Source organism: Miniopterus schreibersii, assembly GCF_964146895.1.
Source record: "Miniopterus schreibersii genome assembly, chromosome: 14".
NCBI lineage: Eukaryota > Metazoa > Chordata > Mammalia > Chiroptera > Miniopteridae > Miniopterus > Miniopterus schreibersii.
Window position 1 is genome coordinate 50,437,319 of NC_138114.1, and position 20,176 is coordinate 50,457,494.

The 20,176-nt window shown below is 53.0% G+C and overlaps 1 protein-coding gene across 1 annotated transcript in view; it reads left to right on the top strand.

The window, feature by feature from the left end:
- The window catches only part of GRK5 (G protein-coupled receptor kinase 5), a 159,168-nt gene that overhangs the window by 119,094 nt on the left and 19,898 nt on the right, over positions 1-20,176 (top strand). The window contains exon 4 of the mRNA XM_081157650.1: positions 2,752-2,829. Within this exon, the coding sequence (XP_081013776.1) occupies positions 2,752-2,829 (78 nt within the window). The remainder of the gene's footprint in view (positions 1-2,751; positions 2,830-20,176) is intronic.

Sequence of the window (20,176 nt, forward strand, 5' to 3'; positions counted from 1 at the left end):
TCTCCATTGTGTGGCTGCCATTTCGCCAGCCAGCATTATTGTATCGTCCAGGCTGGTAGCCCAGCCTCTTCTTTGCTGCCTGTGTGGTTTAGCTGACTTCAGCAGCTTTTGCCCACTACCTGGGCAGAGGTGTTCCCACCACAGTGGGTTTCTGGGTGGCCCCGCAGCTGAGCTTCCCTGGTGCCTCCTCTCTGCAGGTGGCCTCTCAGGACATGTACCCCACGAGACCCTCTTGGGAGGGGCGTCACTGTAGAGATGTGGCCTGTCACTCCAGGTGACTTAATCAGTGGAAAGCCTGGCTGGAAGCCGTCTGTTGGTTTTCTGTCTCCCAACACAAATGCTCTTCGAGTGGCAGTGACCTGACGTGGACTCGCAAAGAAAGGCCTTTTGATGCCCGGCTGGGACGCCTGTCCCCGCGTGCTCCCGGCTGCCTCCCTGTGGAACTGTGGCGCCCATCCGCCCAGCTGGGCCTCTGCTGGGAGGCAGCTGACCCAAAAGTGATGTTATTTTGTTTTCACGTGGGTTTCAGTACCTAGGCAATAATATTTTCAGCTGGTTATTGAGGCTGATTAGTGAGTCTTAGGCCTCCACTTGGTTAAATAGAGCTACTTCACAGATGTATTTTGGGACTGTGTAAATCCAGGGTTCGGCATGGGATTGAGCTACCCCAAAAGGTGGTCTGGGCCTTGCAAAGCAGTCTGGGTAAATTCCCATGGTGCCAGACCACTAGACAGGGTGTCCAGGGCAGCAGACACTGGGTGCTTCTCTCCTCACTCTGGCAAAGGGCGGTCAGTTGTGCTCGAGACTCGGCTCCCAGCCCTGTCCTTTGCTGGCTTTCCTGTATTTGAACTGGTTGTGTTTGGCCTCTGAGACCCTCAGTTTCTTCACCTGTAAATTGGGAATGATAATACCTACCTTGCAGGGTAGGTCTGTAATGTACTCCGTACTGTGTGGAGGTGTGTGCTCACATGTACATCAGTTTGGGGGGATTGTTGGGGAACGTAGAGGGGGAAAATCTCAAGAAGAAAGTGCTACCTTCTCTCCTTAAATGGTCTCAAGACATCATGAGTCAAATCAAATCGTCAAGAAATGCCCAGTCCCACAGGGCTCACCCTAACGGCGAGGAGGCATTGGCCTGGAGAGGGGGCCTGTGGCAGTCAGGAGGGCTGTGCTTGTGCCGGCTCGGCTGTGACCAGCTGTGTGACTTTAGGCCAGGCCTTCACTTCTCTGTGCCTCGGTGTCCAGCTCTGTAAAGTGAGTGGGTTGGCTTCCTTCCAGGTCCATCCCCCCAGAGTCCTGTCATTCAGATGATCAGAGTATCAGTGTTTCTTCCTTGGAGAAAATCGTCAAGTCCTGATTCTCCATTAAAGAGAAATGGTGATAAAAGGAAACAGTCACTTAGGATGGAAACGTGCCTGGCTGCCTCTGTGGGCGTCCCAGGTGCTGCTTGTGCTTCCCGTTTCCTGGGAGGGTCTTCTGGGATGGACTGGGGAGGACCTGGCCCCGAGACACTGGGATAAGAGATCTCCTTGAACCAGGCCTAAGATCCAGGGCATCTAACTCCACAGAGGGGGAGACGGGGGAAAGAGTTTCGGTCAGCCTGTGCTGGTGTCATTGTCTCTGTCTCTTTTGAAATAGCTATACTTTTGGGCTGAGATAGACAAATCCTCGAGTGCTAGATGTTGAAATGTTATAAACAATTTGCAATTTGTTCCCTTGTCTAAATGAGAAAGGCAAGCTTGCCCAAGCTTCTTGGTAACTCCAGGTCTTTTACCTACTTGGCAAGTGCATCAGGTGTCAGTGAAGGAGCCCCTCATGGATCAAGGAAAGTAAAACAATCCACCTTTCAGAGGGCTCACTTCTTTAGAGCCGGGTCCCACGGGTGTAGTCTGCCATCGGGAGTCCTAAATTCCGCAGTGTTGTGGAGAAAGAGGTCCAAGTCCCAGCTCTTCCACCTCCCCTGAAGGACCCTGGGAAGGGGGTTCATAGTAGCCCCTGCCCTCCCACATCACTAGCGGGGCTCTTTTGAGGTTCAGATAAGAGCATCTGAAAAATCTCTGTGTGTTCACCCTGTAAGCTGAAAACTTGCAAAAGGTAGGCATCCATATCATTGTTTCTCTTGCAAAGTGTAATAATAACTGTGGTAAGCATATGGCAGCTGTTAATTGAGTATTTATTATGTGCCCAGCTCTGGGCCCAGAGCTTTATCACATTCTAGCTGCACAAGCACCCTAAAAGCTGGTGCTTTTTCTATGTGCATTTTACAGAGATCAAGGAAACTGTCTAAGGTCACGCAGCTTGTAAGGCCTGAATGACCTAAGGCAGCCTCTTGGGGGTGGACCTCCCAGTTTGGTGGCTTGTTATTTTCCAGTGACTTCCTTTGATTTATCTATGTTGGTGGTTCTCAGCCCCAGCTTCCTGGCATCTCAACCTCAGCTGCCTGGGTGCCCAGCCCTCATCGCCAGAAGGTCTGACTTGGGCTGGGGCCTGAACACCAGTGTTTGCTCCCCAGGCATTCTGATGTGCAGCCTGGAAGGAAAGCCGCTGTCCTAAGCACGTGTCCACGATGGTGCAGAATAGGCTGGACTGATGTCAGGTCTTCTGCCCTCTCCAGGCCCCTGCTCCCTGCCCTGTAGGAGGGGATGGGTCAGGCGACCTCCAAGGTGTCTCCCCCAGGGGCCTCGAAGGCTCTGTAATTATCAGGAGCTCAGGAGCAAATCGCTTATTGGTCTTTTCCTCCTTATGTTTTAGGCAGAATATGAAGTTACTCCAGATGAAAAACTGGGAGAAAAAGGGAAGGAAATTATGACCAAGTACCTCACCCCAAAGGTAAGAGGCTGCCTAAACCCTACAGCAGGAGCACTGGGAGGCTGGATCCAGGAATATGGGCCCCCCGACCTGTGTCGGGCCATGTGGGGAGCTGTGAGTGCCGGGCTGGTGGCTGCCATTGGTCTCCAGAGATCCAGAATCCTCATCCTTCCCCACAGAATGCCCATGCCTGGCAGGGCCGACACGGGTGGGCCAGGCCAGGCAGCAGGGGTGGGTGTGGTGGGAAGGGTTTGAAGGTGATTGGAGGAAAGAGGGTGGCTGAAGCTGTGTGGGCAAAGGCAGTGTGAGCTGAACTCTTAACAGGGTGCGGAATGTCCTCAAGTAGGTTCTGGAGAATACCGAGGGCAAGGGGCTGCCCTGACCCCACCTCAGAGCGCCCCCTCATGGCTGAAGGAAGAGAGGCAACACCACCCCCTACATCTCCCTCCAGGGTCCTGGTTGCCTTAGTCTTTAGAACTTGTGTCTTCTTACCCCCAACTTGAGAGATAAATGTGTTCTCCATCCATGTCAGAGAAGCTGGCCTGAGAGCCTGGGCTTCTCATCCCAGCTCTTCTACCCACATGGTCATGTTTCCTCACTGAGCCTCAGTTTCCCTTTCTTAAAAGTGGCTCCCCCCCACCCCCGCCAGACCCACCTCCTGGAGGCCTTTAGAGCCTGAGATGAGACAGCTTTTCATGTGTCTTGCACCCCGTTGGCCAGCAGTGGCTTCATCCTCACCTAGGACCTGGACACTGTGGGCACCAGCCCCCCTGGAAGGGTGCTCTTCATGTCCCAGGCTGCTGGCAGATTAGTCTCCATAGCTGTGTGACAGGGTCCTGGCTATCCGTCCATCCACACACAGTGTGTCAACACACAGGCACATAGGTCAGGAAACAGCGTGACTCCTAACTGACTACTGCTCTTCCTCTGCCCAAGCCTCGGTGTTCTATGCTGTAAAATGGGTGAGACTTGACCAGGTCATCTCAGAGGGTCCCCACAAACCGGACAATCACAGACTCTGTCTTCTCCAAGCCCACACTGAGGGAATGACAGATGATTTACAAGACAGGAACCAAACAATGAGAAACAGAAGGTGGAAGACACTTCTAGACAGGGAGAGGTGTGTGGCCAGTGAGACATAGAGAAGCCCAGCATGTGACATTTAGCCCCTAAAGAAAGGCAGCCCCTCACCCACCTAAGAGTCTTGATCAGTTGATCCTTAATTAGCTTGATTCAAAAGGCCCTGGCTGCCTGCCACTTGGGGTGCTAACCCCATGGCCTGTGTCCATGGGCGACTGCACTAAGGCTGAGGCACTGAACCTGGCTGCTGCAGTTACTCAGGTGGACTTCCACTCGGGAGACAGGTGGGACTGTGGACACAATCCAGGTCACATGCAGCAGCTCCTCCAGCAACAGCTGGGCTGCTGAAAGCCTGCAGCCCTTTGTGAAGGCATCCATGTGACACAAGGGGTTTAACCCACAGTAGCTCCTTCCCTCCAGGGGGTGTGAGGACAGCTCACTGGCTGAGCACCTTCAGGGAGCTAGAAGCCGCCTAGATGTTCTCTGATGGTTGCAGCCTCGGAGATGAGAGACAGATAGCCCTGTTTACGGGCAGCTGTGCGGCCTGGGAGAGAGGAACCTGCGACAGGGCCCAGCTAAGAGAACCTTTGGCTGCCCTTGGCGAAGGCCGTTTCCACGGTGGCTCAGCTTTGCCCATCTAGTCTCCATCCTTTCCCCTTTGGGGCTGCCACCTGCTTGGGTTCCCTCCAAGCAATGGCAGCTATCATGTATTGAGGACCCACTGTGTGCTGGCACCAGCTCACTTAGTCCTTGCTGTCCCCGGCATGATGTGATTCTGTTGACTCCACCTACAGGTGAGGTCAGGGAGGCTCAGGAGGGGCTGTCACTGTCCCAGATCACCCCCTTGGCCAACCTTGTCCAGAAGCCGCTGCTATCGGACCCCCAGTCTGGGCCCTCCAGACTTCCCTACCTCTGCTCAGTGCTGCCTCCATCTCCTGGAGGGTGTGGCCCAGCCTCCCGTCGCTCAGATGATTTTACAAATGCCTCAGAGCCTGCCAACATTTTTTCCTTAAGTACTCCTCAGTTTTTAAAATTTAAACCACACCATATGTTATGGCCCAGGGGCCTGGAGGAGGTGGTCGAAGTGGTCCCATGGGTCGACTGTTTTCCTACAATAAATTTTGCACGGCCTTCCCAGCCCTTCCTGTGGCTGCTCTCTCAGGAGCCTGTTTTACTTCTCAGTCCTGCAAATGCCCCAGATGCTGGGGAGTGAGAGGACAAGCTAGTGGCCAAGGCCCCAGCATTGGCTGAGGTCTTGGGACAACCCCCAGAGCCATTGTCCCCAAGCCCAGATTTCCCTTAGCTGTGGGGGTGACCCAACCATGGGGATGGCTACTGAGTGGGTGCAGGTGCATAGGGTGAGGGTCATTGCTATAGGCAGCAGGTTATTAACTCAGTGGGCAGAGATGGTGGCATTTGCTCTCTCTGAGTGTCCCCTGCCCCAGCACAGTGCTAGACGCGTGCTCTCATTCATCGCCTGTCGGTTTGATGAAGGCAATGAGGGGGCCCTAGGAAGCTTCCTCCACGGACCCCTCACCTTTCCTGCCTCATGTCTCTTTCTTGGGAGCTGACACTTGGCTGGCATGTGTCCCCCCGTGTCTGACTTGTTTGCTGGGAGTCTGGCTGGAAAGTTCCTGCTCAAAATCAAAGCTTAAGCCCAGAGCCAAATTCCTGACCCCCACATGATAATGCTCTTCAGACCCACCAAGTCCACTCCTTGGATGCTGCCCAGAGTCTCTCAGCAGTTGCCCATACACGCCAGCTTTGCCCTGGGGCCATTAGAGGACACAGCTGAGTGACCTTGGGAATGGGCTGAGAGCTGTGGAGAGCTAACCTGAGGGCAGCAGGGTGCTGTGAGAAAGGTGGCTTTTAGCACCAGGTAGACCTGGGCCAGAAGTCAGACTTGGCTCCTTAGCTGTGTGGCCTTGGGAACATTACTTAACCTCTCGGTGACTCAGGTTGCTCATGTCTCGAGTGGGGAGGGTAGTGGTGGGGGTCATAAATACCAGCAAGGACAAAGCGCGGGAGCTGATACATATTAGACACTCACTCAGTGGTGGCTGTCATCTTATGCCTACTCCCTGTCTGTGCTTTCAAAATCAGGCTGTTGAATGAGGAAATCATACAGACATGAACTCCAGCTGTGGGGTTGTGAGAGGCCAAGGAGGGGTCCAGAGGGTCCCGGCCACGGAGCGCTGGCCAGAGAGGCTGGACTCATTAAAAGGCAGTGCATTAATCAGGATGATTAATGCTTACAGCCACAACAAATGAACCCAAATCTCAGGGGCTCCAACAACGGAGATTTCTTTCTTTCTCATACACAATGGGATTGTGTCTCGACTCTCCTGGTTGAAGACCTGGCTGCTTTTGTGGCTCCACCATCTTGAAGCTGTTTTCGAATGATCACCACCAAAGGAGAAGAGAAGGGTGATGGAGGCACACAAGCCTTAACTGCCTTGGCCCAGAGTGACACGTCACTTCTTCTCCCAGTCCACTGGCCAAGGAGGAAAGCTGGGGGATTCAGGGGAGCATATGGAGTATTGCTTCCTCCCTATGTTCTCATCCCCCAACCCCCAAGCTGAAAACATTCTCTGGGTGTCAGGCTAGTCTCGGGCTGGTGAGACAGCCAGGAGCATGGCATGTCTTATAGATATTCTCAGGCTTATGAGCTCAGAGAAGCTGCCCAGTTTCCCCTAATGGACTCAGACAGGTGTGCTGGGCTCTGTAGAGATCTGGACAGCTCACCTTCCAGGTACCTGCAGATCAGAAGTGATCCAGGTGACAGGTGTTCAGGGGCAGGGTTGCTCTGAGCTGGGAAATATTGATGGTAGTAAGTGACCCTGGAAGCAGTTTTATATACTGTGACCGGTCATCACTACGGACTTTATTTTTAAAATACTAGCTGTATGGAAATATAATTCACGTACCGTAAAATTCACCCTTTTAAAGTGCACAGTTCAATGGTTTTTAAAATATTCGGAGTTGTACAGCTCCCACCATTATCTGATGCCAGGACATTTTATCACCCCAATAGAAACTCGGTACCCATTAGCAGCCACTCTCGATTTCCCTTTTCCTCCCAGCCCCTGGCAACCACTAATCTGTTTTCTGTTTCTATCGATTTGCCTGTTCTGGACATTTCATAGAAACAGAATTGTAAACTATGTGGACTTTTGTGGCTGACTTCTTTCACTTAACATGTCCAAAAGGTTCATCCATGCTGTAGCAGGTACCAACACTTCATTCCTTTATATGGCTGAGTAATACTCAGTTGTATGAATGGACCACATTTTATTTATCTTCCTATCAATTGGCGGATACTTGGGTTGTTTCCACTCTTTGGCTATTATGAATAATGCTGCTATGAATATTCATGTACAAGTTTTTTGTACGGATACATGTTTTCATTTCTTTGGGACGTATACTTAGGAGTGGAATTGAGGGTCATATGGTAACTTGATGTTTAATCATTTGGGGACCTGCCAGACAGTTCAAAGTAGCTGTGCCATTTGACATTCCCACCAACAGTGTACCAAGGGTCCTATTTCTCTACCTCCTCTTCAACACTTGACATTGGTCTGTCTTTTTTATTTTACTCATCCTAGTGGGTGTGAAGTGGATTTCATTGTGGGTTTGTTTGTTTGTTTTTTAAAATATATCTTTATTGATTTCAGAGAGAGGAAAGGAGAGGGAGAGAGAGAGACAGAAACATCAATGATGAGAGAGTCATTGATCGGCTGCAGCCCGCAACCCGGGCATGTGCCCTGACCGGGAATCGAACCCTGATCGCCTGGATCCTAGGTCGATGCTTAACCAACGAGCCACGCCCGGCCAGGCTCATTGTGGTTTTGATTTGCATTTCCCTAGTGACGTTGAGCAGCTTTTCATGTGCTTATTGGCCATTTGTACATCTTCTTTGGAGAAATGTCTATTCAAATCCCTTGCCTATTTTTAAATTGGATTGTTTATCTTCATGTTGAATTTTAAGAGTTCTTCGTGTGTTTTGGATACAGGTTCCTTATCATATATATGATTTGCAAATATTTTCTCCCATTCTGTGGGTTGTCTTTTTACTTTCTTGGTGGTGTCCTTTGAATCATAATGATTTTAAATTTTTATGAAATTCAAATTGATTTTTGTGACTTGTTTTTAAATGACTTGTTTTTACTTTGTCTTACATGTCCTTGTGAGAAGGCCTCAGTTTGGGGGGAAATAAGGTGTAACAAATCGTAGTGCTAACCAGGCCCACGAATCTGTCTTCCTCTGGGGAACCAAAGCCTAGTCACCTGTTGGAAATAGCTGGGCCAGACCTGCTCCTTCAGGAATATTCCAGCCCTTTTCCTAGTTGACATGACAATATTCTTTAGGTACCTGTGTCCAGCACTGCAATGCCATCTTACACACCTCTTCTTGGATCTTCCCAGCAACTCCACAAGATGGGCATTGGTGTACCCATTTTACAGATCAGGGAACCAAGGTTAGAGAAGGCAAGAGGCTGGTTTAGAATAGTGGAGGCAGGCTTAAGTGGAGCCCCTGAGTATCCTGCTTTGGCAGCGTTGTTCAAGGACACTCTGCCCATGGTTCATTTTAATTAGGACCATGGGCAACTGTGCCGGGTCTCCAGCTTTGAGCTGCCCCACCCCAATCACTGTGGCCTGGCAGGTGGTACAGTGGAGTCCAGCGGAAGCTCAGACCTGGTGGAGGGTGCTACTGAAAGGGCCTGCGTGGGTTTCTTCTGACAATGAGGTGGACAGGTGCATTGGAACAGGCTGCTGACACGAAGCCTGTGTTCTGTGTGGGATGCTGGGAATGCCCCACCCCAGCAGGCAGCCCTTAGAGATTTCTTGCTGGCAGTCCACTGGCAGGACATTGTTTTCTGGGCCTTCCATGGCCACATGCCTCTTTTGTTTCTATAACAATGATAGGGTAAGGCGGGGAAGTTTATTCTTGTTAAGTGAGGAATTACCCATCAGCCCGAGTTCCTACACAAAAGAAATCTATTCCTAGTGCTTGTTTGGCTCTCGGAAAACATCCACCTTTTAAAAAGTAAAGAGTTTGAATGAAAGGAAACAATAATTACTCCCCTTCCTCATCCAGGCAGCAGCGTAGGAGTCTGAGCTAGCCCCAGCTGGCTGGTTTCTCAGCAGGGGACAATTCCCTGACCTCTGGGCGGTCAGCAGCTTCAGTCCTTGTCCTGTTTCACACAGAACCCCAGTTCTGCCACTTTCCTGCTGTGCATCCTTGGAGCCTCCATTTCCCCATCTGAGTGTGGGGGTAGCAGTGGTGTTCACAGGGGCTCATGGCCATCAGTCATTCTCGAAGCACTTTCACAGTTTGGGTTATAATTGTGTACCACCCTTACAATTATTTATATAACATTTTTCTTTAAATCAACCCATCTTTTAACTGAAAATAAAGTGAGGGTGAAAAGAAAACTTCGTATCAGGAACACATCTGGAAAACCAGCATTGACTTGCCGTACATAAGATGACTGGAAACTCTGAGATTGAATTCTAGCTAGATACTCTTTTGCCTGCACCCTGAACAGCCCCTTCATCCTGTGGTCACGGGCTCCCGTGAGCTTGGAGTCTGCCTTCGCTTGAGCCCCTCCTGAGCAGGACTGGAAGGGCAGCTGGGCCAGCCCAGCCATGCGCCTAGCTCATCCCACTTCCTGCCACAGTCCCTGCAAGAAGACTCCAGGGTGGAAGACGACTGAAAAGCACACTTGAGAAAGGGACTGACTCCCTGGAGTTTCCTCAAGCCGCAGGGGCGCTGGTCCTCTCCCTCTTCCATTTCTGGGAGCACCAGAGAGGAAAGCAAAACAGAGCCACGACAAAAGGGAATAGCGTTTACTGAGCAGCTGCTCTGGGCCTGGAACTTCATGTTCCATGTTTAACTCGGTTCTCATAACAGCAGCTGAAATGATGAGAAATGGGGGCTCAAAGAGATTAAGTAATTGCCTAAGAACACCCAGCTAGGGCCAGAGTGGGGAGCCAGACCCAGGCCTGTCCTCTTCCCACTCCCCTCCCAGCCACACGCCCCTCTTCCCTGGGCCCCACTTTCCCATGGGTGGAGTGAGGAGGTAGGTTGGCCAGATGCTGTCTGAGAGGCCCCTCCCACTCACCACCTGTAATAATGATGAAACCTGCAGCCCCAGGAGCAGCTCTTACTATGTGCTGAACACTGTGTGGCTTCTCAAACATTAACCAAAGACAAAATTCCCTCCAAATCAGCCTTCCATGGATGACTCATGGATGAGTCGACCTGGGAGGGCAGGTGGGCCAGACTGAGGATGCACATGTTGGCCGGGCCCTCCTGGCGCCTGTCCAGCTATCGGCCCTGAACCTGGGCACTGACTTCCACTCTGCACTATGTCCTTAGCTTTTTCTCGTGTCATGATCTCCATATAGATCATTTTAAGCAACTGTGTAATTGACCTTCAAATAGACAGACTTTTTTTCTTTTTTTTAATCCCCCAACCTTTCCTAGAAAACAATTTCTCTTTGCCCGAAGCCTGAATTTTTTTTTTTCTGGCTCCTCCTGATGTTCTTGAGACTGACTTGCCAGGTGGGGCTCCTCACAGCAGGCTGAGCATGCCCGTCTGGGCCCCTTTTCCTTTCCCGTGACCTTCCAGGTCAGAAAATTGGATGTTCCTTTGATGCTGATGGAGCCAGCTCTGTCTCTGACCCCTGTTCCCATGTGTGTATAGTGTTTCCTGCCCAGAGTTTCTCCCCTTAGAGTGACTGGAGACAGAGGAATCAGCCTTAGGTTTCCTGAGGAGCCCCCTACCCTGAAGCTCTGCCCTGGGGGGCAGTGTCACTGACCTCTGGTGCCTGTGTGTGGCCTGATAGGTGGACCTTGGGTAGTGAAATGACATCATGGCGGGGGGGTCGGTTGAATTCTCTGGATCTTAGGAGATTCCTGCCCCTCCTTCACTCCCAAGCCCTACGGAATGGAATCCTCACCGGAGAAAAATCTCCCAAGGCCAGGATATTTCCAACACAGTTTCAGAGTGCAGCCAGTTTGGAAGCCGGGAATGGGAGTGTTTTCCCGAAGATGGAAAGTTGGCTCGCCGCGCCTGCGCCGCTCACGCACAAGGAATGAGGGACACGCCCCGCCGTGAGCATCCTGCCCCCCAGCCCTTTGGACCCGAGCTCCTCTGGAGAACTACCTGCCTGTGGCTGCACCGACCTAGAGCAAAGTTGGCCAGATTCAAGCCACTCGCCGGGAAAAAGCCCATGTCCCCGGGTCCCTGAGAGTAGCTTGCAGCCTGTGTAAACAGCGCGTCATCTCCCATCGCACAGTCTGGGCCTGCGGGTCACGACCAGGGATTATCAAATTGACAGAGCTTGGCTGGCCCCCCTTGCCCTTTCCAGGCACATTTCATTTTGTTAATTATCATTTTCTGCTCTTGACATAGAGTCAGGATCTGGGCCAGGGTTGCTTGTGTCTTTTACTTTCTTTCTCATTAACGTTGCCCAGCCTACACTGGCCGAGTTCTCCAGTGTTTGCAAACATTGCTTATGTCTTAACTTCCGAATGTCCTTCACCCTCCTTTCTGCGAGCCACTCGAACAGCAGAGGAAAGGTGGGCCAAGACCCTTTAGGCCCCAAACTGCTTTTCCCTCCTCGAAGGGCTGTGGGCATTTCTCAGGGACTGGGTTCTCCATGTTGCCGACCCAGGGGATGTGACACCTGGGACCAAGGGCGGCCAGTCCGCAGGAGCACTGTGGGAAAGGGCTGGACCCTCCCTCGGCACTTCCTGGCCTGCAGTGTGTTTGCGGTCCTCAGAGTCCTCTTCAGTCCTGCTACCTTAAATTGTCCAGGGAAGTGTTGTCAGTTTGCCATAGGACTTCTCAGAATACTTCCCTGTGTGCGATGCCAGGAGCCGAAGGAATGACCTTCCTTGCTGCCTTGTAGCCAAATCCCCTTCAACGCTCAGGCCTTATCAAACCTCACCTTGGCCCTGAATCCACTGTGTCCAATGTGGCCACTTGTCGAGCTCTCCCTCCTGGAGGCTCCACACTCAGCCGCCCTCAGTCCCCATCCTCTTTGAACGCCTGCTGTTGGCCAAGTGAGTTGGTCTGTGAGGTCCTTGGAGAGGAGCTCATGCCCTGAGCGCAGACTGGACACTCCGGGAACCCGTGTGGCTGGCGGACTGAGTGAGCTTGACCCCAGCTGGAGAAGCTACAGGCTCCCTGCTTTCTGACTGCTCTCAGTGGCAGCACCAGCTCGAGCTCTGCTTACAGAGTCAGCTCCAGAGAGTCCCATGAGCCCCTCAGACTGCGGTCTTTGGCTGTTTGTCACAGAAAGATAAAGGTGCCAGTCAGGCGCCATCTTCCCAGAGACTTGATGGCAGTCAGGCAGGAGGGGGACGACTGGGTGTCCCTCTGGAAAAGGCCCCTTTTGAGACGGAGTGCTCTCAGACATGAAGGAAGATTAGGTTTTGTGGGGGCTGAAGCTTAAGTAACTTGGGGAGTGTCCTCTTTAAGAACAGAAAATTAGGTACACAAGTGAGCATTTCCTGAGGACGGGCAAAGAAATCACAACAAAGGACTGGAGCTTGGAGACTGGTCTGTTTCATGGGAGATCTTAATGTACCAGAAGTGCCTGTGTGGAAATGCTGCTTCTCGGTGAAACGTGGCTTCTCTTCCCACCTAGTACACTCCATAGCTCCTGGGTCTGCAGGGAAAGGGCCCTAAGGCCTAAAGTTCCTCTGCTTCAGAGTAAATCGCCTCTGTTGGAGACTGTGCCCACCCCAGTGGGAAGCAGTGAGCCTCACCTTCCCTTAGCACTTAGAAGAGGCGCTGTGAGCTCCTGCGGGGCAGCCTTGTCATTTTTCTGGCTTCTACCCCAAGGACCTCCAGCCACCAGCTGCCTGTGCAGCCCTGTGCCTTGCCCAGTGCGGCTGCATCTGGCATGGTGCTTGGCCGTGCAGTCTACCCACGAGGCTGACCACGCAGACACTCAGGGAGGAGTCGGGGCTGTTTCAGCCGAGAGCTGCAAGGTGCAGACGTCAGGCCCAGGTGTAGGGGCGGTGGCCGCCTGGCACATCATTCATGAGCGTTTGGCTGAGTGATTTATTTTTCCCAATGACCAAGAAAACAAAACCCTGCCTTTTCCCTTTGGTCCTGTTCTTGTTTGGAGCTTGTGTTTGTTGCCTGTCTGTGAACAAACAGAAGAACTGCCCCAGTCACACCACGGCACACAGCGGTGGCTTCTCCACACGGCACTGAGGTTTTGATTAAAAAGGTGGAAAAATGGTGCTTTTTCTTCCTGTTGGGCAGGCCTTCAGTCAACCCTCAAGTGAGGAAACGCTGTCCAGGGCTACTGTGCAGTCAGCTCGCCTTGGTCTTCTGGTTGTGACTGTAGCAGCAGGTTTCATGTCCAGCCAGGGTTTAGGGTTGGAACGGGCCCCTGGCTGCCCCCCTTCCTGCCAGCCCTGCTTTCTTACCCCAGTTCCTGTCCCTGGAGTTGGTGAGCTGGGCTGAGTTAGTTCATGGAACTCAGAAGCAGCCAACTTGAGGGCAGGGAAAGAAAACCGAGGAGAGAGGAAGCCCTGGTGCCTTGGGTAACATTTGCAGGGTCCTCGTGGCCACCTGGCCCAACTCCTCATTGTACAGATGGTGAATTAGTCTGGATTCTTGGCGGCCAGTGGCAGGCACTGATTCAAGTTGCTCAAACAAAGGAGGGATTTATTAGAGGGGTAGGGGGTATGATTAAATGAAATTGTGAGAGAAATGGCTGTATCTGAGCTGAGGAACCCCCAGCGCCAAGACCCTTCTCCCAAGGTCAATGCCAGTGTCTCTCCCAGCTGGCCATCCCCAAGCCTCCAGCCCACAGTTTCTTCCTGAGACAAGCACTCCAACCAGCTGTGACTAAGAAAACCCCAAAGAATTGATTGGCCACAATGTCACAGAGTCAGGGGGTAGACCAGATGACCCTACGAAGGTGCTTATGATGGACAGACCCCCTTGTTCTCTGTCTCCCTCTCGCTGTGGGTGTGCATGTGCGCACATTTTATTCTAAAGACATATGGGACACCTGCTCTGTGCCAAGAGCATCATCAATTCATTTCAACAAAGCCAGAGGAGAGAGTACAGGCTCGGGAGCCAGGCCGCTGTTTGCTGTTCTGTGAGCAGGGACAGGGAGCTCCAGCGGATGGGCAGGTGCCATGCAGAGCTCTGGTGAGACAGGAATGAGCAGCGCTCCTGCCCTTCCGAGAGCTTGCTGAGGCTCAGTCTCCGCGCCTGTGACCTGGAACAAGCTCCACTCTGTGGTGGTATTCTGGGGAGCAACAGAAGCATAACGTTGTGGGAAAACTCAAGTTGAGGGGCCAGTGACTGTCAGGCTAGCCCTTGTCCCAGGTGCCCACAACCAGAGCCTGGTTCCTCATCCCGCCCTCACCTGTACCCAGGCCCTGGCTGCTCTGTGTGCAGAGCTTCCTGCCCCGACGCAGATCCCCTCGTGACGGTCAGTGGGCGGCGGGGGTATGGTTGTGGAAGCACCCCTCCCCTGTTGCTGTCCTGAAGGAGAAGTGGGGGTGTCTGCCCCGGAAACAGCTGCTCCACCCTGGTATGGGCAGGGTGGGCAAACCCCTAGGTAGCCCCTCATTTGGAAGGAAGGGGGAACCCTGGAACCTCTTTCTTCCAGAGTGTCCTGCCTCTCCCCTGCTCAGCTTTTCCTGAAAGCCGGGTCTGCCTACATTGGGAAATTGCAAATAGTTTACATGGGGAATGTCAGCTGCCCACATATGAAAATATACACATCATTAAGCCCTAAGTGCTTGCGTCTGGAGATAGAGCGGACAGTCTCCTGGGCTGACCTTTTGTTCACTGATGGAACCACTGCTAATGAGCGCCCAGCAACTCGTGGGATGTTTTCATATGTTGAAGCGAAGCATATGTTGGCCATTAACCTGTGTGTGTGGGGGTGGTGGTGGTGTTGACAGCACTGTACAAAGAGCATTTGCCGAAATAGTCAGAGTCCATAGAACCTTATTCTCCAGCCCCCATGGGCCTCCAAGAAGGGCTTCATCCTCAAGGCCAAGTCACATCCTCCTCGCACTGTCTGAGGACTGTGGCATCCTCGGAGGACAGGATGATGTTCAGGGATAAGGTTCTTTGACCAGATTGCTCCCTTCTTGAGCTTTTGTGTCAGTTCCCCGTCTGTGCCCTGAGTGGGTTGAAGCAGCTGGGCCCTGAGAGGTCTTACCAGGAGAGCCCTCTGTGATCTCCTCCTCCTGCTTCTCCACCTTGGGTCTTGAATCTCTGAACAAGTGGGGGGGGGGGTGTTTCCAGAACGCTCTGAGGGTGACACCAGGGACACCGGCTTCAGGATTATTGATGGCTACTGAGGAAGAGTGGGGGTTCTGAAGAGCCCGTGGTGTGTGCTCCAGCCCTGGGTGCCTCCAAGGACACCAGCCACATACATTCAATCCCATTTCCACTCTGACATCTTGAAATGAGACTCTGAAGCCAGGAGATGCTTTGGGAACCAGGTCCTTAGACATGTGGAATTTCTCACTGATGCAGGAAGTGGTGTCCATCCTGCCAGGTGTCACAGTGCAGAGGGGACAGCAGTGCCCAAGGAGAGTGGGCGCAGTGTTGGGCCAGGCAATGGCAGAGCCCTCGCGATGCCACCCTCAGGGCTGACGATTTAGCAGTCAGAGTCAGCCTCACAAGAGACATCGGCACGTGTCAGCCAGTCCTGCTTAATTAATGTTGTCTAGATGAGCCTTCCTCCCTCTGAGCAGCAGTCCCCTCCACCTGGGTACATTCGACCTCTCTCTCAGGGTCCAGCCTTGTCTTCCCTCTCCAGGGCTCCCTCCCAACTGATCTCTCATATTTCCCCTCAACTGTTATAGCAAAGGTCACACCCCTCAGGTCAGAGATGAATCACTAGGTCATTATTTCCCATGTGCCACCTGGTCTTACAGGCCTGGGGGGCTGGTCTACCTGAGGGTGTCTGTGCCGAAAGCACTGAAGCAAGGGGCTCAACAGCGCCACCTTGTGGACAGTCATACCCGCTGAGGCTGGAGGACCTGGCCTGTACAGGCAGAGCCCGCTGGGCCTCGGCTGTTGGCCTGCCTGGGGCTTCAGTTCCTGCCTCTGAGAAGCCGTGGAGCATCCGAGGAAGGCAGAGCCTTGGGTGTGGTGGGTGATCAGCACATGCTTCCTGGATGAGTACTGAGTAAAGCACGCATGGGTGTCTTCATGCCCAGACTGGGCCCATGCCTTTCCCACCACCATCCCTCCCTCTCCAGCATACTCAGTCCCTGAAATAGCCCAGATTGGATTGTCCTGCTCCAGGTTAAGCATAGAAGGCTCTTGCAAAGCTGCAGCTATGACCTGGGAGGGTGAAGCCTTGAGCATTTACAGCACCATGGGGGCGCTAGAGAGGTTTTAGCCTTCCCATAGGTTATCTCTGTTAGCCCACTAGTCACCCCAACCACACACATGCTTGCTCCAAATCTATTGCTATGCAAATGCAGCTCCAAGACCAGTCCTAAGCTCTTCTGTCCAGCCAGAATTCTCCCCACCCACACTGTCTCTTTAGACCTCCTGAGGCCCTAGGGCATTGAATCATGACTGGTCAATACTGAGCCTGAATACTGTGGAGGCTTCCATTTTGATGGAGCAAAGGCTGACATCTGGCCTAGGCCACATGTCGAAGTGCAGGATCACTTTCTTCTCTTTGGCCAATGCCCCGGGCATACATAGCCATGTCCCCCAGGCATGTCTTGCTGTCTTAAGCTGTTCCAGGAGTTGACCACAGAGCCCTAAGGGCAGCTGGGGGTCATCACAACTATCATCAGACGGGACTTTCTGGCCAAGCTGGGCAGACTGGTCACACTGTTTGCCAGCTGGTTGGCTTTGGCTGCCCAAGAGCATTTATAGAGCAAAAAGCAGCCCGAGGTCTCCGATAAAATTCTCCTGGGTCCTGGGACCCCCCTCAGGCCAGCAGTGCTTTGAAGTGACACTTATTTCTTTGGTCACCAGTGGTCTGCTCAAGCAGCTTCAGCCTGCAGGCCTTGACTTGAACAGGACAGTGTCAGCTAGGCACCTAGGTCCTTTGAAATTCTTGGTGGCATGGCCTCTGGACTGGAGGGGCAGGGACAGGGTTTGTCAGCTGGAAGCCCTTGAGGCCCTTTCTGTTTGACTTGGAGGAGGATGGCACCATCCTTCCTGCCTATCCTGACCCTCAGCTTCATCCCAGAGGGACAGTCCCTGGTAGAAAGAGCCACAGTGCTGCCCAACCATAGCTCTCCTGCATTCCTGAGCCCTCAGGGCAGTGAGGTTGGCATTGCTGTCCAGAGCCCACCTGGCCTGTGGTATACACACCTCCCTTCCTCAGCCCACCTCACAGGCTCCCTGGGACCAGAAGGGACTGGCTTGCTGGAAAGGGATCTGAGCCTGCCTTGAATTCTGTCTTCAAGCCACAGGGAGTAGGTTGTGGTTGCTGGGACCCCAGGGCCTTTTCTTAAGTGATGCAGGCCAGGGAGAGCCTTTCTGATGGTTTCTCTCCAAAACTCACTGCTCTAACCTGGAGGGGAAGAACCAGATACTCTCCGGTTCCATGGACACAAACAGCAAATGTCCCACTGAGATGCCCCAGTGGCTCCTCTCACCCCACTGGCTGGCAGTTTGGGCTTCAGTTTCCGACTTAAGCTGGCCAACAGCTTCTTACTCCTTTCTTATTGGCAAAGGTGTCAGTCCCTGGAGTCACTTGAAAGGGGGTTTGGTTGGAATCCCTTAATCTCTTCATGTTGAGCCAAAGACTGAATTTCAGCCCGTGGTTGTTAAACTAAACACTTTATTACCTGCTCATTAACTCCCGTTGGGGCTTTGACTGGTGGGCAGTGTCCCCCAGAGCCCTCCCGCCAGCCAGTGCCCAAGAATGAGAGCCGTGCTGCGGAGCAGGCAGCCCAGATGGCTGTTGTCACCTGCAGGTGGGAGGGCCCATGAGGGGAGGGAGGTCTGCTCTACCTCGGCCGGCCGGTCGGTCCTCGGAAAGACTTTCCCAGATGACCCACCCCTGAGAGCTCCTCCTCCTCTGAGCGCAGCGCTCCTTCCCCTGAGCTGTCACCGTACAAGCTCCGCCTGTCTCTGCTGAGGGCCTGGGGTGTCCTTGTCAGCCCCAGGGCTGAGGCCACACCTCAGGGGGCCCCTGGGGGTGGAGAGTGGGTGAGGGTAGCACAGGTGGCCCAGACCCTCCCCACCTCCAGTCAGACTCATTCCTGGCCCATCCAGTGTGGGCTCACATCCCCTCTCCCACTTAACGCCTGGGTGACCCTGGGCAAATGCCTCCACCTTTCTGAACCTGCTTCCTCGCCCATGAAATGCACATCGTGACCGTGTCTGCTTCCTAGAGCCACGTGGCGATGAGGTGAACACTGCCTCACACGTGCCCATCCAGGGTTGGCCTCGATAGAGGTAAACCATTACTGCCCACTATGTGATTTCCGTTGGTTTTAAATATTGGCTCTATAAACAAACTTCATTTGGGCGAGGAGAAATCTTGCTGGTTTAAAAAAAAAGTGTGAGAGCCATGGACTCCAGCCAGCCCATTTCATTCGTACACGACCACATCTGACCAAGAACAGGGGAAGGGCTTCTCTGCAGGACCTTACCTTGTCTCATGTGTGTCTCACCAGAGAAAAAGTGCTGGAGGTCAAGGGGCACACTGGCTTCATCTTTTAACTTTCCTGGCTCCTCTCCTGGCTGCCCAGCGCAGGCTGGGCCTCCTGGGGGTAAGGGTGTCCTCCCTGGGTGAAATCCAATGACAAAGCGGTGGCCCACCCCCCCAGCATGGCTGTTTGGTCTTTGCTGACTCAACTGGGTTCCAGTCACATCCTGGCACAATACATTGCACCAGCTCTGGGCCAGCCTCCGGGTCCTTTAAAGCAAGGTTGCCCCAGCCACTCAGCTCTCTTCCTGAATCGAATTCGCCCATGGCCTCAATCTTATATTCCATTGCTCTGGAGTAGTCTGGAATTATTGATCCGCAATAGGCTCAGCTGCCAGAATTCCCAAGAAAGTTCCCAAGACTTAAAAGCAAAAGACCCCAACCACCAGTTCCCAAGTCTTGAAGGACCCGTGGGCATTTCTGGAGCGGTTCCTTCCTGTTACAGGGGAGCAGGTGGAGGCCCAAGATGGCGAAGGGCAGAGGTCAGCCCAGAGCTCGGGGCTCCAGCCTGTTGGTCGAGCATCTTTTCTACAAAAGGAGCAGCAAGGAGCTCCAGCAGCTGACACTCTACTGGTCGCTCTTCTGCGGTCTCATTAAGTTGTCAGCATGGGGACGGAGGGTGGGAGGGAGCCACTGCCCCCCAGGGTTGGCGACAACAGCCATCTGGGAGATGCTCTGAGATGTGTGGTGTTACTGGCTGCTTTTGCACTGGGTGGCATGGCATTTACCATCACAGCGGCTCCCCCACCCAGGGGCTGGGAGGACCCATGGCAGGGGAAGACCTGCAGAGAGGGCGGGCCTGGGAGAGGAAGAGAGAAGGCAGGCATGTGGGCACTCGGAACACTGGGGAATAGAAGGTGAGCCCCTGGTTTCATTCACCGGGGCCATGCCAGGCTGCTCCGCCTCCACCCTCAGGATCAAACTCCCCAGACACCACGCAGTGGGTTTAGCAGAATAATCGGTCCCATGGTCACATTTTAATAGCTGGGAAGAAAACACATCTTTCAGATTTCAGCATTTTTGGAAAAGATGCATCTGCACCCTGTCTTTCTGAGCCCACTTCTGGCAATTTTCTCATTTATTCCTGTAATTTATTAAAAACCCACCTTGGGGCCCAGCTGGTGAGTGAACAGCTAGTGGAGGGTGATTGGTGGGGGGAGGGATGGGTGTGGGAGGAGCTGCCTTCCCAGAGGTTGCTGCTGCTTCTGGGTAGGATGCAGAAACTTGGAGCTGTCCTTCAAACCTGACATGCTCAGGCCAGGCAGGTTAACCAAGGAGGAGAAGGAAATGACAGTGGTGACACCTACTGCACACTTCCTACTATGTGCAGGATCTGGGCCAAAGGCTTGACCTAGAGTTGCATTGATTCCTTCTGGGATAAACTGTTATTTCTGATCATCTTCCTGATGACTAAAGCTGAGCACTCAAGACCAGGGCCCCACAGCTACAAGTAGCAGATGTGGGATTGGAATCCTGGTGTGTCACTGCCGAAGCTATATATCAGAGCTGCTGAGCTCCCCACCCCTGGCTGCTGTGCCACCCTGTTCACTTGCCCTTTTACCCCTTCCAGACCCTTTTACACATGACCTGGAGGCTGGGCA